Source organism: Manis javanica, chromosome 12, assembly GCF_040802235.1.
Source record: "Manis javanica isolate MJ-LG chromosome 12, MJ_LKY, whole genome shotgun sequence".
Classification (NCBI taxonomy): domain Eukaryota; kingdom Metazoa; phylum Chordata; class Mammalia; order Pholidota; family Manidae; genus Manis; species Manis javanica.
The window spans coordinates 19,014,511-19,032,259 of NC_133167.1; the positions used below are offsets into that span (position 1 = coordinate 19,014,511).

The 17,749-nt window shown below is 47.2% G+C and overlaps 1 protein-coding gene across 5 annotated transcripts in view; it reads right to left on the bottom strand.

Annotated features, from left to right (window-relative positions):
* SMARCAL1 (SNF2 related chromatin remodeling annealing helicase 1) overlaps window positions 1-17,749 on the bottom strand; it is a 61,828-nt gene that overhangs the window by 29,444 nt on the left and 14,635 nt on the right. For 4 of the 5 annotated variants that reach the window (XR_012123544.1, XM_037016442.2, XM_037016441.2 and 1 more), the window contains 4 exons: window positions 15,187-15,337; window positions 13,419-13,583; window positions 10,243-10,308; window positions 2,486-2,626 (listed from right to left, as the gene is read on the bottom strand). Coding sequence is in view for 4 of the 5 variants with exons in the window: in XM_037016442.2 (XP_036872337.2) it covers window positions 2,486-2,626; window positions 10,243-10,308; window positions 13,419-13,583; window positions 15,187-15,337 (523 nt within the window). In the remaining variant the exon portion in view is untranslated. The remainder of the gene's footprint in view (window positions 1-2,485; window positions 2,627-10,242; window positions 10,309-13,418; window positions 13,584-15,186; window positions 15,338-17,749) is intronic. The other variant, XM_037016443.2, reaches the window with a different exon arrangement.

Consider the following 17,749-nt stretch of genomic DNA (forward strand, 5'->3'; position numbering starts at 1 on the left):
AGGTTAGAATCCAATAATACCAAAGATGTCAAATTTGGAATAATCACATCCAACAAGCTCTCCCTGAAAACTCACCATGTACCAGGCACTGAGCTAGGGGGAAGGGGGGATACAAAGATGAGAGTGGCACCACACTTGTTTGTTTTCTTGGATGGTGGTGGCTGGTGGGCAGTGAAAAGGAGAGAAAGGGTAGATGTGAGGAAGGGATGCTGGTGGCTGGAGACAGGGAACACAGGAAGGGGCAGTGCGTAAAGGCAGTGAATCCTGTCTTCAGCCACCGCCCTCAGTGACAGACATCACACCCTGGGCCAGATAGTCCAGGAGGCAAAGATCCTTTTCAGAAGATGGGTCATCTGCAAATAGGACAGAGGTATAAATCACACTCGAAGAGTTTTGAAGGACCATGACAACTATACACGATCTAATCTGGATTGACTCATGGGAAAGTGCATTACGGATTCTGTTAAAGAAGTATATAGCTTTAAATATGTTAAGAGAAATTTCGTGCCTCAATAACCAGCTAAAAATGGTTTGCAATTAACTTTGCAAAGCACTACAATTTACATTATAAGTACTTTGTTTGAAGGTAAGTGGATATTTTTAAAGTCCTTGAAAAGTTTTTACTTTTAAAAAAGTATTTAAAATGCAAGGCAGACAATCTTATTTACATCACGAACTTGCAGAGCAAGGCTTTGCCCTTATAGATGGCATGGCTAATGAGTAAGCTGCAGCCACTTCCCCAAAGTGTCTGTGTCTTTGATGCCTTAATATCTGAATTAATAAGATTGTAGAGTCCAGCTAGAGCTTTTGCAGCAGGGGCACGACCCGCAAGAAAGAAGCAAGGGGAAGCTCGAGTTGTGGATTCTAAATTTCTGAAGTTACAGCAGAAGATGGGGAAAAAGGAGAAGCCATGTGTACCTGGGAGAGGGGCTAAAGCTCACTGTTCTAATTCAGGGCCTGGGGTACTGTATGGGAACAGAGTGCAGGAGTTTGGGAAGTCCGACCTTGCCAGACAAAGGACTGCCGTTGAAGGATAAATTCATCGTCCTGGTTTTGAAAGTAGAGATTAGAAAGAAAAATGGGTGCATCCTCCCTTCAGGTTTCTGTGGATGTTCCAGAGCATGGATCAGAGAGGGCTCCTCAGGGCTCAGGAAGAGGATGCGAGCAGCCCCACCCACATCTGTCAGCAATGACACCAAAAGGACTTGCGCTTCCATCTGCTGCGGCAAACCAGGGCCCTGGCAAACATGAGCGCGTCTCACCAGTGGGTTTGCACCCAGCGACGGAGGCACCAAAGCCGAGGAGGCGGAGAAGGCCACAGACCATGTGGCTGTCCCTAAGGAGAGGGAGCCCAGCCCCAGAAGAAAAGAGCTCAGGTGATTAAGGAGAAAAATGAACGCCTGAGCAAATAAGGAACTGATTTTGTCTGTCATCCTGTCTGAGGTCACTTTTGGGGAAGACTCCTGGAAACGCACACAGGCTCTGGTCAGCCTGCTTGTGGCTGCCTGACACTGGGAGGCCTCCCAGCTCAGGCCAGGGGACATGCGGAGTTTGCTAAGAACACACTGCCGATCTGGAGGGGAGGTACGACAGCGGACGAGGAGGGAACAGAAATCCCGGGGGTGTCAGGAGCCTCCTCTAGTGAGGACAGCGTCCTGGCCTCCACTCGCTCCATCAGACTCATCAACACTCATGGATTCAATGGCCCATCAGGAGGAATTTGGCATTTGTGAATAATGTGATTTAAACATTTAACAAGTTTAAATTTCACAAGTGTTCATTTTCTCATGTACAAAGCTAATCTATTTTGGCGTGCGTTATTCTCCAACCATATATGAGACAGATGCAGGGGAGAGGGAGAGAATGAAGGAGTGAATGATAGGGAAAGCTTTGCACGATACTTTTTTTCCACTTTTGTATTTTCTCGTGTCATCAAATAAACCCTTTTGTTTTTAGTGAAAACATTAAGGTTTGGACTGCAGTGACATTTGTGTTTACAATTTCTGGAGCACTGAGGTTGCACAGAGGTACCTGCTCCCTGACGGAGTCACAGGCATAATCTGTAGGTCCAAGGCTTATGGCCTACCGACCAGGCCCGACTCATGATAATGTGTCTGGGCACAGGCTCACTGATGAGAGCCCCCAAGGCAGCTTGAGATCATGCTCCCCGTTCCACCTGCTCGAGGCTTCCTCACCTTTTTGGCAGACTACATGGGGCCTCAGCCTCCCCTCCAGCTCACCGCAGTGCCTGCCTCAGTGCAGGGAGCCACTGGTCTCTCCACTGGAATCGCTGTGGGCATTAAGCTAGGAGGAACTGTTTTGATCTTACCCTTGATGACATGCAAGGTCAGAGTAAGGGGCAAAGAAAGCAGAACAAAATCTCGGTACAGCTCCTGGGGCTCTTCTGACCATGCCATGGCCAGGGAGGAGGAACAGAGAGAGTCAAAAGCAGAGGAGGGGACAAGGGGGAAGAGAGGATAAATACCCGCTTGGCATCACAGTAGCGAAGTCCAAAGGCATGAAACTGAGGGAAGAAAGTAGGCTTGACCGCGATGATCTGTGTGTAGAGCTCTGCAGGCCGGGACATGGCGGGTGTGCCCGACAGTAAGATCACCCTCTTGGCAACCTAGGAAACAAACAGCCAGATGTGTTGAGAACACACAAGAGGGTCACTCAGCGAGTTTCCCAAATGCCCCAGTGAGACAGGAGCCAGATGCCCCCAGGAAAAGCAAAATCCCCTGAAATCTAGCATGAAATAACACCCCTGAAATAACACCTTTTATTTTCTGGGCATCTGATTGCCAGCAGTTGTCAGGTTTACTCATCTCAGAACCAAGGCAGATACTGACTGTGACTCACAACCTGGGAACTCTAAGCAAAGGTACTCTGACCAAGGAAAAAGAACATGCACGGCCCACTCTTGGCACGCCTCACGTCAGCATTCGCAGTCACCTCCTAAGCTGCCTTCATGACACCTGCCCATCGCTGTGTCAGCACCCGGCGCAGCACGCTGGACTCTACCATTCCTGTCTCCCTCACTGGACTGCAAGCTCCCTGAGATGGTCGACGAGGCTGTGCTCAGTATCATCTCCTAAAGCACAGCACCTGGCACAAAGTGATCAATGAATGATCACTGCACACTGCAAAATGTGCAGAGAGAAGCCGATCGGTGTCCTCAGGGGCATGAAGGGAACTCAAAGAGGCAGTGTGAGTGGGAGAGGTAGTGACAGGCCCGAATTTCTTCCTGGATGGGCTCCTGACACCCACGTTGAACTGATGACCAGATAATGACAGGGAGGGCCAGCCCTTTCTCACTCCCAGAGGGAGGAATCAGGGATGGCCCATATATAAGCTTCTATTTGATTTTTGTTAGAGGAAAAAAAAAGTGGACACTTACTCAGCGTCACCATGCTTTGAGCCTGGAGATCGCTGAGGCAGGCTCATTCTGTAGTTAATAAAGACTTTGAGAGCTGGGGCACAGACCTTGTTACCCTAAACCTAGCCCAGTCTGCAGCAGCCTGCTCTGCAGTGAGTGGGGTGGAAATAAACAGTGGGTTGATGCTAAGGACAAACTCCAGGATCCTTAGTATCCTGACACCCACCTGACCCAGGAGACCAGACCCAAGTATCACACCTGTTTTCAAGGTGGGAAAGAGGATGAGAATAAAGAAGGAGACACTTTAAACTGTACCAGAACATGGAATGGCCAAAAATTACTAGAGGTAAAATTCATTTCAGTTCTGTTAAGGGAACCTACCGTGGAGCTCAGTTGTCTAGAAACAACTTGTTAACCACTGTAACCTTGAGTTAATGACAGGAGGATAAGGCAGTGGCATGCAGTAAATCAGCAGGGGAGGAAATTAGGTTTTCAAATGGATACACTGCCTCATAAAAATAAATAAATAAAGGTGCAGCAGAGGGAAGAAAAATGATTCTTTATAAATATACAATATATACAATTTTCAAGATGCACTTCTGCCCTCTCGGCAACTGCCAGTGCCTAATTCCATTATGACAGGAGGGCTATGAATTTCTCCAGCTATAATTTTCCACAGTTCAATTACCCAGCCTTCTAATTTCCTGCACGGTTTAACGCAGGCTCATTAAAATAACAATGAGCTTCTTGAATGACGTCTATAGCACTGCCTGCCTTGGCTCAAGACCATTTCAATGAAATGGGGAAAATGAAAAGTCTTATCAATAAAAGAAAATCAACTCATCATCCCAAACCTATATTCCCTGTGTCACTGTTGATGCCTGGGGATGAAGCCTGGGCAGAAATCAGGTGATGGAAATTAACTCCAGGATTCTCTTGTCAGAGACAGGATGGAGTTCGTACGAGTCCGTCCTCCTATACACTACCCAGACTGGGGTGATGGGGCCGTTGAAAATGGACGTGTGTGGGTGTTAAGCAGAGGCAGCATTATGGAAAAAGAAAAAGGCCAGCTCTGAAGAGAAACCAGAGCAACATCTCATCTATTTCGGAATGACTAAGCTTGCCCCCTGATCAGCCTCAACATGGCCGTATTGTCATCACTGTCATCCATAAGGCCTTTGTTTGTACCCGGCTGCACATGATTTATACGCCACCCTTAACCTCTGAGAACGTGCAATTCAGGAAAATACAAATGCATAAAATCATAAATCAACATTAAACCGAGCACCTTACAGTTAACTCTTCTGGCTAAGGGAGAAAAGGCACCAAGAAACCCACAAAGCAATGACATAAAAAGTTAATTTCTATTTGGCACTATGTGATTCACAGAAGCAGACACTGTCGGGGGCAGATGACCTTCAAATACAGGGTTAGTTTCCCCATGGGTTAAGGTCATGAGCTCAGCCCCACAGAACAGGTCGATGGCAGGACAAGTTGGTGGATATAATTTGCCACAGAGAATCCAATAAGGTAATTCAGAGTAGATAATCCCACACACAGATTTTTAAATATGAGCGAAGAGAATGTTCTATTGTAGAGAAAAGAGCTGAAGTTGTTTCAAGTTCATACGAGAAAGAGCCTGGGAATTCATCATCACTTTCCATCATTACCTCTTTATTTTCGAGACAGGCAGTAACTTGCTTTCCTGAATTATTCTGATTAGCTATAACATATTTCACCAGGAAGTATGTCATATTTTCCAGACTAGCGGGAAATATCATGCTCCCCAAAGCTTAGTCTCATTCTTATACCCAATATAATTCCTAACAGTACTTTATAAATAAAGCTCATCCTACAGGTGGAGTCCCTTGTAATCTGGAACTGTAATTAGTAATTTAGGAACATGAGAAGGCAGGTGACATCAAAGAGAAGGTCAAGCCCAAACCACCCAAGTTCCTGACACACCTTAGAACTAGGTGGCAGGGACACTGAGATAGTGTGGCAATTACTTCAGAAGTCATTACAGAATCTTCAAAAATAAGGATATGGCAAACATAGTTTGGGGACTTTTGACCAAAAGTATGCAGATCAGGAACAAATGCACAATCATAGTCATGACCCAGGAAGCCACAAGAGCCAACACGTGTAGATGAAGTCTGAGAATTTGAGGGGAGCAATGTTCAGAAGAAATCCAATGGCTGGACTCTGGGGAGCAGATTGGGGTTCTATTCTTCACTCTGCTCCCCGTGACATACAAGACCAAACTGAGACAAATGGCGTGATTACGGCCATTGCTGACCAGAGGCTGCCCCAAGGCTCAGCAGAGGGCCGCAATGCACTCAGTGATTCCTCATAAACGGCCTTTCTGAGCCTTGTTGGGTCCACATATTTCACACAAAATGGTTCCTTTCCAGCTGTACTTCTAGCCTTTTTCCAAAAGAGACAAAGTTCCAGTCACCAGCCTGAACAGCTCTATCCTTCTGAAACTCACGGTAACCACAATGCTTCATGTGCTGAGCACAGCGCTCTGAAGCTGAGCGAGGCATCCCCGCTATGATATTAATGAGATCCTGACGCCACGTATACGGCAACTAGTGCCCAGGTGAGGACAGGAGGACTGTGAGCACAGGGGGTGTGGTTTAAAAATACCAAAACATCATGAGAATACATCAAATGGTATAATGGTATAATTATAACTGACGAAAAGTTATGCTGTTTTGACCTTCAAGGCATGAAAAACACTTGTGTATAGATAGTGATATAACAAACATGCTCAAACTAAATACTAAAGTGAGTTTTTCTCCTCTGGAAAAAAGTCTATTTTACCTTAAGTATTAGATTCCAACAATTTCCTAAGTCTGATTCTGTGATGAAATTGAGGAAATTCAGGAGAAGAGCATTCCATACGGGGACTCCTCCTGAAGCCTCGTCACATGGGGGGTTGGGGGGGAGACAGCAGTCCCTCCAAATGCCACCACTCTTCCCTGAGCCACCTCTTCTGGATGCAGAGGGAGTGGCTCTTCTGCCCCTGCCTGCATGTCCTATGAAGAGATGCTCACTGCAGTACGTGCAGAACAGCCAAAGCCTGGTTACAAATCCAGCAAAGGGAACAGGGGGTACATATTACGGTAGATTTGTACAACAGAGTATCATCTGTAAGAATGAGTTCCGTTCATCTGGAATAAGGTGGAATGACTTACTTACATGGGCACAGACTAAGTTTTAGACATAAACCTGCAAATCTGGTAACTATGACTGTCTTTGGGGAGAGAGATCAAGGGACTGGGGATCCAGAAGTGGGAGAGTTATTTTTAGCTGTATACTCTTTTGTACTACTCGAATATGTCTATTGTGGATAAAATGAGAGTTCCTGTGGCCAGGATTCTCCCCTGGCCCTGGTTGACTAGCTTACTGCACACCTGTGGGCAAAACATGGCTGTTGACTCTATATAAAGAGCTCCGCCCGTGCTCTGGGCCCGACACAGTGGCAGGGCTGTAAGGCTGCAGGAGAGCAGAGGCTGGAGTGGTGGCAGCGCTGAGGACAGAGGCCCAGAGGACAGCTGTGCGGGACGACTGTGTAGAGAGGCCCAGAGAACGGCTGTGTGGGACGACCGGGCAGAGAGGCCCAGAGGACGGCTGTGTGGGCAGAGGGGCCCAGAGGACAGCTGTGCGGGCAGAGGGGCCCAGAGGCAGAGACCAGCTTGCTGCATGCAGGCTTACTCTGAGTGAATGGGATTTTAGTGACTGACCTGCCACCTGGAAATAAAGTTGGGTATAACCCTTTCACCCCAAGAACGTTTTGCTGTCAATTTCTTTGGTCACACTGAATCCATAGCGAACTTGCCCAAGGCTGAAACCCATTGGCAAGACACTATTTAAACCACTTTAATGAAAAACAGAAAAGTAAAGAAATAATTCTCTCTAAAGAAATAATCTAATGCTGGTTTAACAATAAAAAGCAGTATAAATAAAACACCACTAAAGAAAATTCAAACACACACCTCACTGCTCAAAAGGGAAGAGAGTGACACCCAGGGCTGGAGTCCATTAAGGAGACTCCGTGTGGCTCGGGGTGGGAGTCGAGGTGGCTGTGCCTGGCCAGACTGCACATCAGAGGCTTCCACCAGAAGGTAAGATTACAATCCAGCAATTCTGAGCATAGGAATTTGTCCTAAGAGGACTAAGTAAGCAAGCTACGAACATACTGACGATGCTCACTTGCAGAATTATTTATTCTGCAAAAGTGTCCAACACTATTTTTATGGGATGTGTCCATACAACAGAACACTCCAGAATCATTAAAAATGATCTTGCCCTACAACTGATGTGTTAGAAAAATAAACAAACTTCTAACAATGGTTTTCTCTGTTGCAGGTATTAATTCTAATTTTGTTCTTTATAATTTTCTGTCTTGCCCACTTTCACACATTTATATACAAAAACAGATCCACATTGTTTAGTGGTAAACAGTGCTGTGGGGGTAGAAAGACTTCATATTTCACACGGGATGATGATGCTAGTTTCTCACAACCTAACAACATATCCTCTGCATGTGGCTGCTGCCGCCATTTATGAAACACATGGTTTTGGGGCATGATCTGGCCTGGCTACCAAACAGCCTGTATGATACAGCTTTATTACTCATCATGCACATTTGCTGAAATATCTTTAATTATCAGAATAGAGTTCTAAGAGATCCACGAGTTAGAGGAACAATCAAGCAATATTAAATTCCGCCCTTACATGGCTTTTCAAAGGCACATTTCACTTGTTCCCAACTCTCCTCTTATACCGAAAATATTTAGATTCACTTCCTTAAGAGTACGCAGACGAGTGGTTCTCAACAAATGTGGGAGGAGTGATTTGCCTCCCCCAGAGACACTTGGCAACTTCTGGAGACAATTCTGCTTGTCACAACTAGAGGATACTTCCTGCCATTAGTGGGTAGAGGCAGGGGATACTGCTCAACACCCTGAACTGCCCAGCACAGTGCCATGCAACACAGAATTACCCAACTCTCAATGTCAGTAACACCAAGGTTGAGAGACTTGGATCTAGATGAAAATACAGCACAGACATGAAAGGTCTGGCTCACATATTAGCATAGAATCCCTACCCCACCTCCACCCAATCCTGAGTGGTTTCCGGCAACCTGTTCGTGGGTCCTTAACATGTTAAATTCACCCAAGTTCCACAGCAAATGCAAAGTAATATATACTAGTTAACAGCTAAATATTTGTTCTGAATGTGTCCCTTTGAAATACAAGATTAAAAATGTGAATGATGCTTTAAAAGTCTAGCTTAGCAGCACATATTTCAGAAACTGATACACAGCCCAGCTTATCTGACCAGGCAATGACTGCATCAACAAGACAACTGTCTGGAGGCTTTCCTATGATACTGCTGGTGATGTAATTTGTCTACTGCACAGCTGCTTTTGCCTGAACAATCAGGGGTATGTACAGATTTTAGTTATGGCTATAATACTGGAAACACAGTACCATGGTCTAGTAACATTTTTCAAAAGAAAATATATTAAAGCCTCCCCAAAGAGAGGTCACCACCTGGGAAAAACATTTTAGTGTGTCCATAAATGGCTCTCAACCTATAAATATTTATAGGTAATATCAACAGAGGATTAAGCTTTTTAGGTAAAGGATTTTGATTTTCAAGTTGGGGCACATGACATAGGCCTGCTGTGGAGGGTTTGTGATACCACTTGGTATTCCTAAAACAAAACTTGAAATGAGCAGACACTTGTACTTTGCAGGGCATTGGAAAAACTAAGTTAATTTTCAAATGCTAATAAACTTCACCAACATTTAGCATATTTGTTTTCCCTAGTTAGGTACAACTTAAAGCTTCTTTTCAGCAATAAAAGCTACAGTTTTGCAGCATCTGAACCAGCATGCAACACAAAGACTGCTTTAATAGAGCACAAGATAGACACACACTTTTGTTTGCTCAGTCCACACAAACTAGATTCCCCCAAAGTCATTCGTGGGAGACTTCTACCTTGCTATGAGAGAAAAGGCTACATTTCTAATTTCACTATTTTTTCCAATATTAGGAAAAAACTCCATACAAAAAATGGAAGGAAATTTGGGGGCCCTCCCTCTGTCAGCAGACATACAAGTGTGTGATGGATGAAACATGGAGCTAATAAAATATGTCAGAACTAAGTATTTTCAGACAAATATTTGAAGCTACACTGCATACACAAGGCTGCCTGCTGTGTAGCCAGGACTCAACCAGCTGAACTGCTCAGGCACAGAAAGGGACATGGTTTAGACCCACACAGAAAGGGACATGGAGGCTGACACCCCCGATAACAAAACAGGCTTGGGGGGCCCCAGAGAAAGACATTGGCTTGTAAGGCATGTCTGAGCTCTGCCAGTGCTTCTTGAGGGTACCCACCGGCCGGGTGCTGTCTGCAGAGCTCATCTCCCTTAGCTCCCAGCACAATGAGAGCCTTGCCCCCACAAGTGACTCAGAAGACAGGCAGTTTCTCCTGGGTTGTTTGGAGGACACGTTGCTGGAGGGTCTCCCTCTGCCTCGTCCAGGAGCCCGAGGAGGATCTGTAGTGCAGTCCCTGCTCGGCCTGTGACCTTCAGCAGGTCTTCATCTCCGAGAGGCAGAGGCAGCTGAGCCTATCGCTAGGTCCTCAGCTGAATGTTAGGAAGGAAAACACACTTGGCACCGAAGCCCTACATGGAGATGTGGCCTAAGTCGATGCTAGGTCACGCCCCCAGCCCCGGCCCTGTGGGCCCTGCTCCCTGCACGCCTTGCCAGGCCGAGCAGAACACACACAGGGCTCTCTGTGCAGGACGCACTCAGGCTCCAAGGCCGTTCTCTGCAAGGCTCACCTTGAGGACAGGCATGGCTGCACGACAGCGGGCAGTCTTACTGTTTTTGAGGAAGTGAGATTCATCCTGAAAAGAAACAGTCACACCAGTGAACGAGAAACCCTGGGTGGACAGAACAGAGCCCACAGTAAGCCTGAGCCTGGCACAGCAGCACACTGAGGACGCCTGCCATCGCACACTCACGCTCAAGGCGACAGCTGTGGCCTGGGTAAGGACCCGGACTCTGGCACAGCTCTCCACCCCATTCTGGCGAAGCTGCTTCACCTCCCTGGGACAGCTTTCCACCTGAGAACTAGGGCTAGTGACTCCCCTGCCCACCTCACAGGCTGCACTGAACAGAGGATTTAGACACGTGGCTCCATGGGTGCTGAAAGGTGGTATGCTGCCTGTAAGACACATGTCAGTGAAGCAAAGTGCTTGTGACCTGCTGTGGGTCCTGCGCTGGAGCAAGGCCAGGGGGCCCAGTTCCTGCCCCCAGGACGCACAGCACAGGAAGGGCGTCAGCCACAAGAACAACTGCTCAGACAACCCTCTGAGTGCTGTCACTAAGGTAGGTGTGACCAAGTGCTGCAGGGACTGGAGAAGGGGAGATGACGTGATTCCTGTTCTCAAGGGATGGCTGTCATGTTTAGAAATGGAACATCATTATTTCTAGCACTGCATTTTGTGCATAAGCAAACTACTTATGTCATCCTGTCTAAAGCCAAAAGAGTAACTAATACATTCTTAGTAGTTGGGAGGATATTTCTATTTCGGTACACATTCAAAGTATTTGCTATGTGCTTCTGAGCAACTTCGCGACCCCTTTATGGTGCCAGTTTCTCCATCTGTCAAATGGGTATGATACCTGTACCTAACGTACTGGGGTTGTAAGTCCTAAATGGGCTAACACACGTAAGGCCCTTAGAATAAGCCTTCAGTGGTATTAGTCACCCATGATGGGGATGCGGGGAGATCTGGGCTCTCTCCCCAGCGATGATCTCTAAGAAACGCCTTGTTCCCTGAGCAGCAAGGAACCAAAAACCACCTCTGAGCACAATGCAGGGCGTGTGAGATGAACTCCCAAATGCCACAGTATCTGTTCCCAAGACCTGGGGTATGACATTCGTACTCCTGTCTGAGGATGAGCCCATATCATCAATAAAAAGGGTAATAGAGAGGAACAGCAGAAAGTACAGACAATACGGAAGGGAAAGGACCCTTTAAACCAATGGGTAAAATGTACCACTATTCTAAGCTAACTACTATTACAACTAACCACAAGGAATGGCTCAAACCTGAAATCTTTTCTAAGTGTGCCCTCTCAGAGCCATCAGTTTATTCTTTCCTACAACATTTCTCTCAAGTCAGAAGAGGACAAGGCTCTTAATTAACTGAAGAACAACCAACACTGGTGGAAAGCAGCTTGCCAAAAATCTTAGGGCATATGGAAGAAACAGAAAACCAGAAATACTAAAGCCAGATGCAATCCAGCTGTGATCAGTGACTCTCCATCTTGCTAGCTTCATGTGGGCAAATTATGTAACTATCTCATTGTCAGTTTCATTGCTGTGAAATGGGGCTAACATCTGCTTTAGGGGCCATTGGGAAGATCAGCGATTACATATAAGGAACCTGATACAGGAGAGTACTCAAGAAATGAAGGCATTATTCTTCCTACTCACTGCAGGACCACTGCTATCATCCCAGGATACTTCTTTCAATGTTTTCACTTCACATGGAAGCTAATATTTTTTCAAAGCCACACCTGAATTTGTGTCAAATCAGAAATGACTCCCCCAAAGACTCATCACCCTTACAGCTTTGGCAAAAAAAATACATTTAAGTTTGCCTGTGCTAAGAACACAGTATGGTTCTCATGTTAAAATTATACTAATAGATCCCTGAGGTCAGCAAATGTGCCTTCTTCCCTTCTCTGAGCTCCCACAATACTTGGCTCACAAGTAAATGTGTTCTAATGATCTGGGTATGTGTCTGTCTGTCCTGCTGGGCTGTGGTACCCTGGAGGATGGGGGCTGACTTTCCTCCCTCCACACCTTCAGTCTGAAGCACTATGCAGGGCGTGGAGCTGGTACTCAACTGCTAGGTGAACACAGGGATGGCAGTGCCTCCCACAACAGTCAGCCCCATGCCGGGAAACCCACAGGCGCGGAGTCTCTCCTGCAATCTTGACCTGTGGGACTCAGAGGCTCTCATTTTCTGGGCCTCCTAAAAACTCTCTCCTTTCTCTCCTTCTAGGCAAGATATGCACTATAACTTTGAGCGTCAAGACTTGGGAAGCCACTGTCAGTAGAGAATTCTATTTTTAAGGGAAGGAAAATACCATTAGCTTTTAAAATTCACACATTTGAATAAAGATGTTGTATATCATCTGGAGGCACCAGGCTTCTTGTTTTGCCAAGAGGAAAACAAGGGCAAACTTCCATTGTAAATCATCCACCAGATGCCCTGCCCCGGAATGTCTGTTAGCGGTAACCTGGAGCTGGGATGGGAACTGGGTGGATGGGGCGGGGATGAGAGAAACTGCATACTTCTGGATTTTGTAATTGTGAGCCATGTGAACACATGGAGTGCTGACAGAGGCGCCCGGTGCCCCGGCTCTCTAGATTTGCCTTGTGACACATGTGAGGAGCTAGAAGGAAAGGCAGTGATTGGAAGATGCACTGTCCCATCTGGGAGCAGGATCTGAGTACAGCGTCCTTTGCAGAAAACAACCAGAGTAAGTGCTTTTAGGGGAGGTGGAGCGAATGTCTATACTGGCTGGAAGAAAACTCATTAACTAACTGCATGTCTGGGCCATTCTGACCAGAGGGCACAGAGGAAGGCCTGTGCAACGCCGTCTGGGCTGTAGTTCTGGGAGCCCAGGTGGCCTGGAGTCCACAAGCTGGCCGATCTATGAGCTCATGGCAGGGAGAAGGGCTAGAAACTTCAAGCGCAGACTGAGTGAACCACATTTTCCAAAAAGCTTCCCAGGAGGGTTTAACGTGCACTGCAGTCAGGGCGGAGAGCTGCTCTTTGAGAAGAATGAACCATTAGTTCTCCACAAAACAGACAGTGACTGCTCTTCTCCTAGAAACAGAGAGAGGCTCCATGAGAGCACAGAGAGGGAAGTTCTTGGTGCTATTAAGAAGAAAGCTTCCACAGAGATAAAATAAAGATGTTGCCAAGTCACTTACAATGATGACAACTTTAAAATGATGACGACTTTTTAGTTGTTTTTCTAACTTGCTCAGAAGGTCAAAACTGACGATGTTAACCAAACCCGCTGTCAGGTGATTCTTGCCGGTCACCACGACATTGATGTGCTCTGGACTCAGAGACGGCAGCCACCGAAGGAAGGCCTGGGGTGACAGGAGGGAACAAAACTGAATTGACCAGACCCAGCAGCTTCCAGCTGTGACCCCAGCCAAGCCACCAACCGCCTTCCCTTGGCATGGCCCGTGTTAATGCTCCCTGAAACATGACCTCGGCCTCTTTCCCTCCACACCCCCTGCCCTTGCCACAACCCTTGTGCCTGTGAATGAAACGCCTCCAATTAACTCCATCCTCCTGCCCACCTTCCCCTCCCCCTCCCACTAACAGGACCCTTCCTTCCTGGGTGAGCAAGCGCTTAATTGTTAGCAGGCATTTTGTGGTATCCATGGATTTTACTTCTGCGATATCTAACTGGATGGCAAGTTTCTACAGGGAAAGAATTTGACTCGTTTTAAAAATTTTAGATGGGAATTTTTAGCAGAGCCTGCGACAATGAAGGTACTGATGATGAAAACATTTTGGGAGTACTTTCTACAAAGCCATCTACTCTCTCCAGAAATCTTGCCTCTCTAGCCAAAGCCAGTACTTGGAGCCAATGGAGGGTCACCAGGTGCCTCCATGCCAGCGGCTTGGTGTCTGGGGGCTCCCCTGCTAGGCCTGACTGACCCTGTTCTGATACCATGAGTTCTTGCTCTTTCTTTAGTCTCTGACTTGCTTATAACCATCTGTCAGACTCTTCCCTAGTATTTTTGAGGGTGCTGTGTGAATCTAACACACGCAAAATAAGTATGTGTTGAATCAGTCATTTCTAGAGACACAGAATTCAGATCCCTAGGACAGGAAAAGACTGACATTGTTTCGATCACACTTTCTTTGTTTTGTCTTCTCTTCGATGGGAAGGGCACATCTGGGCATCAGGCTGCAGGTCTGGCTGCCTCTTCTCCAGGAACGGCCCACGGGGGCGTCAGGAAGAAGCCTCGGGGTGAGGATGCTGACGGCCACCATGGGGAGCACAAAGTGGGAGAAGCCGCACTCGATGAACTGGGTCTGCCCTCCTCAAGTGGTTTGCTCATATGGATTTTTGGTCATTTCATGGAATCACTCTGATCGCTGGACTTACGGAAGACAGCTCACAGCCGAGTGATGACATAATGTCTATGTCAGGCTCTTCAGCCATAAAGGTACCCGGCAGACAGAGAACATCTGGTCCGCACCACCTTCCACAGGGTGGGAGACTGTGAGCCAAGTGAGGAGATGCACCTTAAGATGATCCCGCACCGCTCTGTGTAAGCAGCGAGCATGGCGCTCAACCAATCTGAAATTCAGTTTTCTCATCTGTAAATGGGATTAGTGTCTATGGTGTCTGCAGCACATGACTATTAGGGATTCAGGGAAATAAAGGAGGTAAAAATGTTTTGAAACCTAAGTGTGGTACAGGTGAGCGGTGTTTTTAGCAGGGTGGTGCTCAGGAAGTGTCTGCTGACAGACTGAGCAAGTCTGAGCTCGGCAACTCACGGCTTCCTTCCCTAAAGGCCTGGCCTGGCCCAGTGATCATTTCATTCATCTCCCTTCCCCCCACCAGCTGAGGCAGAATCTTTAGAGCTCCCCAGGGCCCATCCCAAGCTGTTCTCTGATTACTTTAACACTGAGGAAAACCTTTGTTAAAATCACAAGAGAGAGAGACCTGACCTGCTCCCAGGTGAAGCGCACGGAGGACGGTACCACCACCAGGAGTGGCCACTCCTTCCGGTAAAAGGCAGCGATACAGATGGCTTGGATGGTCTTCCCCAGGCCCATGTCATCAGCAAGTAGCAGGCGGCCTTCTTTTGCTATGGCAAAACTGACAGCAGACAAGGTAAGGACGGCGGTGCAGCACAGGCATTAGTTAACCTGCCATCACACCACCACGTCAGGTGACAGGCGCTGCTCAGTGTGCATCTGATACACAGTGTCTCAGTGCGCGGTGTGGGCGGCCGCACTAGCCAGCATGGGCCCTGCTCACAAGAAGACACCTGCTCCCCTGAGAGGCAAGACAGGAGCCAAGTAGAGGGCAGAATAATAATGATGCTGATAGAGTCAAAATAGGGGAAATGTGGAATCGTGGTCAAAAGGTACTAAGAAGTGCTAGAAGATCATTAGGTCACAGAAGCTAAGGGAGGACATTTCCAATAAGAGGAATCACCCCAGCCCAGTGCAGGTGAGGCCCTGGGGAATGTGAGAGGAAGAGAGTGGCAAAGAGTCCCTAATGAGGGGCTGGCAGGGGCATACTTATTCATGTGACAGATCTGCCCAGGAGGGAAAGGAAGAAAGGTGAGATGGTGGGGCCAAAATGAGGCTTTCTCAAGATTAGAGTCTGCTGTATGCAAGGAAAAGGGAATGCAGCTAGCAGACAGAAAGTACTGGAGAAGACAGACAGGGAAGGATGGTCTAGGGGACCCAGGAGGAAGCAGCACCCCAGCAAAGCTTCTCATTAACTGCAGCCTCTAGGGCCCAAAGCCCTTCAGGGCAACAGCTCTTGGTAACAGTTTGTGCCTGACTGGCCCAGCTGCAATCCCAACCAGGTACAGCTTTGTGCAAGTCATCTATCCTCCTTTGCCTCAGCTGTAAGATGGGAATAATCATAGGACCTACACCAGAGACTGTTGCCAGAGTTAATAATGTTTAAAGCGCTTTGGATAATGGTTGGCACCATCATAAGTGCTGGGGAAGTGTTTCTCTGATAACTATTATTCCACAAAAAGAAGAAATATATTCAATATGCAAACAGTAAAAATGACTTAATTGACTTACATGATGAATCAGTGAAAAGCTAAAAGGATCCCTAGTGCCAGATGTCTGGTCTCCTGCTCCAAACTCCAGCCCCATTGCATCTGAATTCCTAAAAACCTGATCATCTGCTCAAAAACCTGTTGACAAGCCAGTCAACAGCTCTTTCTCTTGCTTTCTCACTCAATAACCACAGAGTGTAGCTTCTTCTAATCAGCAGCTGGTTTGGCTGACAAGTATGCTAGGCTGCATGGGCCTTTCTGAATTGCCTGAATAGTGTTTCTCCCCTTTGAAGCCAGTGCTTGACAGAAGCTGAAAACTGAGCAGATCTGTGGGTGGCGTGAGGCCAGCATGCCTGGGATCCGCAGCGCATGGAGACGAAGGTGTCATGTCAGTGCTTCTGTGTCCTCCCAGCAGCCATAACGGTGCATCAGGGGAGAGGGAGCACTCCTTTTCTGCACCCACCTGGCCATGATCTCACTCCTCCAGTGGGGAGGAAGGAAGCCCAGAGGTGTGCAACCTCACTTCTCCAAACAGCCCCAACTCCTCTCGGCACACCTGTCTCAGTTAAATCTTCGAAATAGGGCAAATGTGAAATGGTCGACTGCTTCCAGCCCCAATCCACCACACAGACAGGAAAGGGGAGGCAAGTGTGAAAAGACTCAGTTTTCCTTTCTGATTTACAAAACTGGTGGCTAGGGCAGACAGGGTCTCCTAAGCAACAAACCATGGAGGGCCTTCTGTTTCAGCCTCCTTGGCACTACCATTTACAATGTCCACATGATCTGCCTCTCCAGTTATTCTCAGAGCAGAACAGATCCTTGAATTTCATGGTCTTTCCTTTCACCCTGCCTTCAGGTACCCCAACTAGGAAACAAAGTGCCAAAAATGAGAACAAAGAGAATGCCTGGATAACAGAGTAACAATCACACAGCTGAGTGCCTTTTTTGACACAGTAGTTCAGTGTAACAGAAAAAATGCTGCACCCCTCCTCAGAAAACACAGACATGAACTTCAGCCCCAATCCACTTCTGCAGTGCAGTAAGGTGCAACTGGGCCCAAATGGCATACAGAGAATTAAATCCTGTAGGAGACAGTAGCCATTTCTAACCAAACACCACAAGTGGCCGCACATAGGCAGGCTGTCGTCGTTTGCCAGTTCCACTGACAATCTATCTCCTTCCCTTGCACAGGACTCTACCTCCAATCACACTGTCTAATAACAGGTCCAGCTTGTACTATTTCTGGATGGCTATCAAGACTGTCTCTCTCCTCTCCTCAACCTCCCATATATTCACTAGAAGGCAAATTCAAACCTGTCATTTTGCTTCTCCCAAGAAACTCTGGAAAACAGGATGGGTCAGAACATGGGTTTATCTTTTTTCTTTCTATTTTAAGAACACCCTGCCTTTCTTTTGGAAGACCCCCACCTTACACTCTCAGTCCAAGTAACTGATGGGCAGGCTCCAACTCTGGCTCTGTGGAC